Below are 7,577 nucleotides of genomic sequence, written 5' to 3'. Positions count from 1 at the left end.
GTTTGAATAGTGGTTTAGGTTGTAAAAACAACAGTAAGGGACTAGTGTTTTTTTTTTTTTCTCATATGTCTCTTCCTTTAAAGGCAATCCTAATTGAAGCACGTCAGACACTAAATATGGGTGTCTCTCCTCGAAGTGGAGATTTAAACCTTGTTTCACTATGTTGTGAAAGACTAATCCCTTCTCTAAATCCAACCCCATTGGTAGGTACTAGTGTTTTAGTCTCATTATTACTGGTTCTTAATATTTTTAAATTATAAATTATTTTACCACATCTTTAATCCACATAAGTATCACATCATTTGTTCACATTAGTATGAAAATAACACATAATCAACTAAACAATGATCAATAGCCAACGAGACTAAAATTAAGTAATTTTAAAAATTGAATGAAATTAAAAATAAAGAAACTAAAATTAGGAATTAAAAATTATAGGAGGAAAAAAATTTAATTTAGCCTAATTCTAAAATGATTTATAATTGCATATTTTTTTACTAAATTTGGTTTATAATATTTCTATTCTTTAACCAATTTTTTTTTCAATACCTCCCTTTTAGAATAATTAAATTTATTTAAAGATAATTTTTTTTATAGAAATATACTGTTATATATTTTATTAAATTTTGTTTTGTAACAACATTTTTTATATTTTGTTGTCTTGAAAGTTTTGTCGGTTCAACTTTTGATTTGATATTTACAGTATTAATGTAAAATTGAATTAGAGGTGGTGGTGCAGTAAAATTAGAAAAAGGAAAGATATATTTGAGAATTAGGAAAGAGAGGCGAGGCTTGACTGTTTGCGACTTGCAGAGATCTGTCTACATCATATTTGGTAAGCTCCCCTTCCACACAACGCAATTCATTGAACTTGACCGCCATACATACCATAGGAATAAGAATATAATAATCAACTTGCTCTGCTGCTTTTCATTTCTTTTCCTCTCTCTCTCTCTCTGTTCTGCTCTTGTCCTGCTTTTCCATCCATGTGAGTTTCATTCACAACGACTATATTATATTTTATAATTTGCTTTAATTTTCTTAAGGGTTACCACATGTGTTTAAGAGCTAGGTGGTCGATTCAATCTGGATAACCTGTTTGTTGTTCTTAATTGTCCCAAGGGCAAGGTGTGTCCTTCAGAGGGCATCCCTTTTATGCTGAGGAAGACCATTGTTTGAACTCTCTATCTCTTCGTTTACATTCATTGTGGGATAGGATTGCCTTCATGCCTTTTCTATGCACAGGAATACACAACTTTTGTTCCATTTTTCATTCACAGATGGTTCCATGTTGCATTTATGCTCCATTTTAGTTTATGCCAGGAGACTATGTCTGACGTATAAGCTTTATCAAATACATGGGCCCTGCTTCATACATTGTTATGAGTTCTGCACCACATATTTGACTCTACTATATTGCCTTCTTAGGATCTTTGCATATAATGTTCACAACGTTGTTATTGTTGCGTGTTTGTCCTTAGGAATCATTTCTTAATTTATGTCTTGATTTGATATTGTAATAAATTTGAATTATGATCAGATCATAGGTGATAGATGATTTATTAATCTCTAATTTTTCTCCCTGATTGTGGCAGATTTAGTTTCCTCTTTGGGACTAATTCTGTCTATAAACCAGTGGCTGTCATTAAAAAAGAATAAGAGAAATTAAATTTTTCCTTTGCTATTCTTATAGTCATAAATAAGGAAAACAAAGCTTAACAAGTGGTTATCTAGAAGCTCTGAGTGAGTATCGGTGTTATGTCTTAGGCTGCATTTTAAACTAAAAATCCCAACAGTAGCCTAGAGTTGTATTAATTAAAATATATTTGTTTTCATTTCTCATATCTTTCTCTATGTTAAAATGATCTAGAGTTATATTATTCATCATGAATTTGGGCTTATTTTATTGATCATAAATCTTGTGATTCATGATACGATTCGATACATAGGCTTTCCGATACATATTTTGTGTTCCAATTCAACTACCATGATCCTAAGCCTCAAGAAATTCTTTCATTTGGTAAAGCCAAGGAGGTTGAAAGTTTTCAGCAGTGTGAAATATATGCAGTTATATGGTGTATTCAGTTGGTGAGGAATGATTGCATCTTTATGTTTCAGAACTTGTTTTGGAATGAGATTGTCTTCTAGCCTCTATCTTGTTCTCCTGTGGTTCTTTTGAGGGAGTTTTCATTTATCATATGGAGAGAGGCTGGAGAGCTGGACAGCTTTGCTGAATTTTTAATTTGTTTTGGAGGATATTTTATCCTCCCCTTGTTTCAGTTTGTCTTCTCTCATAAAATATCATTTTCTGTTTTAAGAAGACTTGAAACTTTTAATGTAGTATAACCAGTAGTACTCTGTCATGAATCAACTATCCTAAAAGCTTATACTATTAAGTGAACTTGAATGGTTTTATATTGCATCTCTGAAAGGCCCCTCACACAAGAGCCCTTTGGGATTAAAACTTGGATTATGCACAACTTTTCCATCTAGTTTGTTGTTTTCGTCTGTTCCATTCCCTTCTATCTGATGCTTGACTTTTCCATCTTTTGATGTAGTTATGTGAAAAAGGAAAAATTGCCTGAGGTGGTTCAATCACTATGGAATCCTGCAATTGTATTGACCCACAAGTGCCAGCTGATGACTTATTGATGAAATACCAATATATCTCTGATTTCTTCATTGCCCTTGCTTATTTCTCAATCCCTTTGGAGCTTATCTACTTTGTTAAGAAATCAGCAGTATTTCCATATAGATGGGTCCTTGTTCAGTTTGGTGCTTTTATAGTTTTATGTGGAGCAACACATCTAATTAATTTATGGACCTTTAGAATTCATTCAAGAACTGTGGCTGTTGTAATGACCACTGCTAAGGTTTTAACTGCTGTGGTATCATGTGCAACTGCCCTCATGCTGGTACATATTATTCCTGATTTATTAAGTGTTAAAACTAGGGAATTATTTTTGAAGAACAAGGCTGCAGAGCTTGATAGAGAAATGGGCCTGATTCGCACACAAGAAGAAACTGGTCGACATGTTAGGATGTTGACTCATGAGATTAGAAGCACTCTTGATAGACACACAATATTGAAAACGACTCTTGTTGAATTAGGTAGAACTTTGGCACTAGAGGAATGTGCGTTATGGATGCCAACACGAACTGGTTTGGAGCTTCAACTCTCTTACACATTGCGACAGCAGAACCCAGTTGGATACACAGTACCCATTCATCTTCCTGTTATCAATCAAGTATTTAGTAGCAACAGGGCAGTAAAAATTTCACCTAATTGTCCAGTTGCTAGATTACGACCTTATGCTGGAAAATACATGCCTGGGGCAGTAGTAGCTGTTCGAGTTCCTCTCCTACATCTTTCTAATTTCCAAATATATGATTGGCCTGAGGTTTCAACAAGAAGTTATGCTTTGATGGTTTTGATGCTTCCATCAGATAGTGCTAGACAATGGCATGTGCACGAGTTAGAACTGGTTGAGGTAGTTGCTGACCAGGTTAGCAATATTCCATTTTATTCAGTTGCCTTTCTAGCACATTTCATTTCCATCTTACATGTCTTTCTATTAGTCCCAATTATTTTACATAGATATATTTGTCATTCATTACTTTTTAGCTATGTTTCTAGATTTTTGAATTGTGACAAAGTGATTTTTTTTAAAATATTTTTATGTTACTATTTCTAATAGATGAGTGTAAGGTTTTTGATAGATTGTATTTTCATGTATGGTTCTCTGTTCAATGTGTTATGTTTATTCATTTTTATAAATGACTAAATTCTTTCTTTCTTGCAAATATAAAGTGATTTTTGATACATTTATTAAAAAATGAACTTTATTCTGTCTGTTCCATGTAAACAACATAGTTTTGTGAATTGAATTGTAAATTAACTTCCTAAAGATGGATTGCAAGTTGTGTTTGTTTTCTAAATTTAGATGAATGTGTACCACCTTTCAATGTTGAACAGGTATGGTAATTGAACTAATTTTTTTAAATAGCCTAATGTCATTGATTGATTCTGTCATGAGCCAACTCTCCCATAAGCTTTAGCTGTTAGGTGAAGGCATGTTAATGGTTTTCTATTATATTTTTAACACGCCCCTTCTCACGAGCCCTTTGGGCTTGAAGCATGGACAATGCACAGACCCAACTACCTTGTGCCTATTTTTTTATCTTAAATATGATTGCACAGCAAGGATTGAACTCTAGACTACTCATAGTAAAGAGATTCTGATACCATGTAATGAACTAACTCTCCCAAAACCTTTAGCAGTTAGGTGAATACACATGAACGGTTTTATATTATATTTCTAAATTATTCTGTAGCTAACCCAACCTAATTCATTATAAAAAGCTGGTGGTGGCTGTTGATTTAATTATTAAATGATGTTCTATGGCATAGTGAAACATTGGACATAAAAATATGTTTGTGGGAACCATCAGTATTTGTACTGCATTAGTCGATCATTTGAATATACCTTCAAATTACCCATGACAATTGTCTCCTACATTAGGTAGCTGTTGCTCTTTCACATGCTGCAATCTTAGAAGAGTCAATGAGGGCAAGGGATCAGCTCATCGAGCAGAATGTTGCATTAGATCTAGCAAGAAGAGAAGCAGAAACTGCAATTCGTGCTCGTAATGACTTTTTGGCAGTTATGAACCATGAGATGAGAACTCCCATGCATGCAGTTATTGCACTCTCTTCATTACTACAGGAAACAGATTTGACAGCTGAGCAACGACTGATGGTGGAGACAATATTGAAAAGCAGCAATTTGTTGGCTACCCTCATCAATGACGTTTTGGATCTTTCACGGCTTGAAGATGGCAGTCTTCAACTTGAAGCAGCAACATTTAACCTCCATTCTTTGTTCAGAGAGGTGAAATTTCATGCCAAATCCTGATATTTAATCATATTAGTCCGACTTCTAGCTAATGATCTTGAGTTTCTTTAAAAGCTTGATGTTGATCTGTTATCCTGATTGCAGGTCCTTAACTTGATTAAGCCTGTTGCATCTGTTAAAAAGTTATCACTCACTTCACATGTAGCCTCAGATTTGCCAATGTATGCCATTGGTGATGAAAAACGTCTCATGCAAACTATTCTGAATGTTGTTGGTAATGCTGTGAAGTTCTCAAAAGAGGGTTGCATTTCCATCACTGCTTTCGTTGCAAAGCCTGAATCCTTTAGAGATGCTAGAATTCCTGACTTTCTTCCAGTGCCAAGTGATAACCACTTTTATTTGCGAGTACAGGTTTGTTTCTTCAAGCTTAGTTAATAATCTTCTTCCTTGTGGTATTGTGTCCTCTGTTATCTGACTACAATGATGGAATTTAATTTTTTACTCATCATAGGTAAAAGATTCAGGATCAGGAATTAATCCACAAGATATCCCGAAGTTATTCACTAAGTTTGCACAAAACCAATCATTAACAAGAAATCCTGCTGGAAGTGGACTTGGCCTGGCAATTTGTAGGAGGTACTATATTCTTGTATGTTTACTGTCTTAACTAGGATGTGAAGCACAGTTATTTATATGCTATTCCTTGGAACATTGCAAAATTGGAATCAGGTTCTTTTTAGAATTCCTATTTGAGATTTTTCAGTTGATTATGTACTGTTTTCTTAAATTGTGAGCAGGTTCGTAAATCTTATGGAAGGGCATATTTGGGTTGAAAGCGAAGGTATTGGTAAAGGATGTACAGTCACTTTTATTGTAAAACTTGGAATCCCAGACCGATCAAATGAATTTAAGCTACCTTTTGTACCTAAAGTACCAGGAAATCATGGATCTACAAACTTTGCTGGGCTCAAAGTTCTTGTCATGGATGACAATGGGTCAGTTGCATAGGCTTTATTTTTGTACCTTCTGTTCTGATATATGTTTCTATATCATTTACTTACTAAGTAAAACATTAGAATTTTGGGATAGCATACAAAAGCAAACTTAGGTTGTTTACTTATAACTGATTGTGAAACTTGTACTGTAGGGTTAGCAGGACAGTAACAAAAGGACTTCTTATGCATTTAGGATGTGATGTAACAACTGCAAGCTCAAGTGAAGAATGTCTGCGTGTTGTTTCTCTGGAACATGAAGTGGTCTTCATGGATGTTTGTACAGGGTTAGATGGTTATGAACTTGCAGTCCGTATACATGAGAAGTTTACGAAGCATCAAGATAGACCACTGATAGTTGCTCTTACTGGAAACACCAAAAAGGTAACAAAAGAGAACTGTATGAGGGTTGGTATGGATGGCCTTATATTGAAACCTGTTTCTGTTGACAAAATGAGGGGTGTTTTATCAGAACTATTGGAGCGCCGAGTTCTGTTCGAAAGTGTTTAACCTGTTAGATTGTTGTACATAGCTATATCAAATTTGGAGAAGAGCACAAACTTATGAAGCAATGAGGCAATTGACATTAGTTGTCATCCTTTTTGCTGTTTTGAGATCCCGGCAAAAGGAACAACGATTGAGTCTGCGTTGTTAAATAATTTTTTGTGAACACAAGTTCGTATATGTTGTGTATTCTGCATTTTATAGCAGACTTTCGATGTTTTGCAATGGCGGTAAAATTGCATTTATACTGTCCTAGACTGTTTTGATTAATTGATTTAAGTTTAATTACTTGTTAGATCTCTATACCTGTATAGTCTTTGTTTTAGTCTCTACATTCAAAATATTTGGTTTAGCCCCTACGCATATGTACCTCCGTTCCTATGGATAAGACTTTTTTCATTTTAGTTTTTGTCCCTCTTTATAAGATTATCTTCTAAAAATTCAGTGCATTAATTATTTCTATCCTATAATATTCTTAATTAATTGCAATATTCTTTCTCCGAACATTAATTACTCAATGGTGAGAATTAATTAAGTGAAGAGAGAAATGAAGATAATTTTCAAAAAATAATATAAATAATTGATAAATTTAATGTGATTAATTAAATTATTTTTTTATAGGATGTGAATTAGTTAAAATAATTTTATATATAGAGATGGAGATAATCTTGAGAATCAAACTTTTTATTGTATAAAGAGTATTTTAAGAACCTTTGACTAATTACATGCATAGTAATAAAATTGAAGTAATAAATGCATAGTAATAAAATTGAAGTAATAAATACATTAATGATGATAGAGATTAAAGTAATAAAAATATTTTTAAAAAATAAAAGAAGTATCTTTCTTTAATATTAAGAGTAATTTTGAAAAAATATATAAATTTAGGATAAATTTAAAAACACTAACTAAATGGAAGTTATTGTGAACTAATAAAGTTTAACTTGAATAGAATATATGAGTTGTTATAAACATCTTGATACTAAAAAATCTTAGGGGAAAAATATTTAACTTGTTGTAAGATGCAACAAGGAAGAGGATTCTGAGCAAATCTACCGTGATTCATGATGGTCCACGACAAGCAAATCTGGCGGTAGCACCTGCAAGGATTACAATGATCAAGTCAGAATGTGTATGAAAGAATAATGAATGAGTGATGTTATCCATACATGATAAAAATTCTCATATTTATAGTTGTATTTGGCAGGAAAAGTCACTTAATCCA

At 33.2% G+C, this 7,577-nt stretch overlaps 1 protein-coding gene across 4 annotated transcripts; it reads left to right on the top strand.

The window, feature by feature from the left end:
- Window positions 1-704: 704 nt before the first annotated feature.
- On the top strand, window positions 705-6,577 carry LOC100795340 (ethylene receptor). Of its 4 annotated transcripts, none has more exons than XM_006592921.4 (7): window positions 705-835; window positions 2,559-3,506; window positions 4,524-4,892; window positions 5,001-5,267; window positions 5,368-5,492; window positions 5,654-5,851; window positions 6,004-6,577. In XM_006592921.4, the coding sequence occupies exons 2-7, from the start codon at window positions 2,601-2,603 to the stop codon at window positions 6,356-6,358; spliced, it is 2,220 nt and encodes a 739-aa protein (XP_006592984.1). In that variant the 5' UTR covers window positions 705-835; window positions 2,559-2,600; the 3' UTR covers window positions 6,359-6,577. The 4 variants fall into 4 exon arrangements, with proteins under 4 accessions (XP_006592984.1, XP_006592983.1, XP_040863614.1 ...); XM_006592920.4 differs by lacking the exon at window positions 705-835 and adding an exon at window positions 855-988; XM_041007680.1 differs by lacking the exon at window positions 705-835 and having other exon boundaries at window positions 1,014-3,506; window positions 5,654-5,697; window positions 5,788-5,851.
- Window positions 6,578-7,577: the final 1,000 nt, after the last annotated feature.

This window comes from Glycine max, chromosome 12, assembly GCF_000004515.6.
Source record: "Glycine max cultivar Williams 82 chromosome 12, Glycine_max_v4.0, whole genome shotgun sequence".
Classification (NCBI taxonomy): domain Eukaryota; kingdom Viridiplantae; phylum Streptophyta; class Magnoliopsida; order Fabales; family Fabaceae; genus Glycine; species Glycine max.
This window is presented reverse-complemented; position numbering and strand designations above follow the sequence as displayed.

Coding starts and splice junctions, on each gene's coding strand:
- LOC100795340 (XM_006592921.4), top strand. CDS start 2,601: ATGGAATCCTGCAATTGTATTGACCCACAAGTGCCAGCTGATGACTTA. Junction 5,268..5,367: donor ACTTTTATTTGCGAGTACAG/GTTTGTTTCTTC, acceptor TACTCATCATAG/GTAAAAGATTCAGGATCAGG. Junction 5,852..6,003: donor CTTGTCATGGATGACAATGG/GTCAGTTGCATA, acceptor CTTGTACTGTAG/GGTTAGCAGGACAGTAACAA.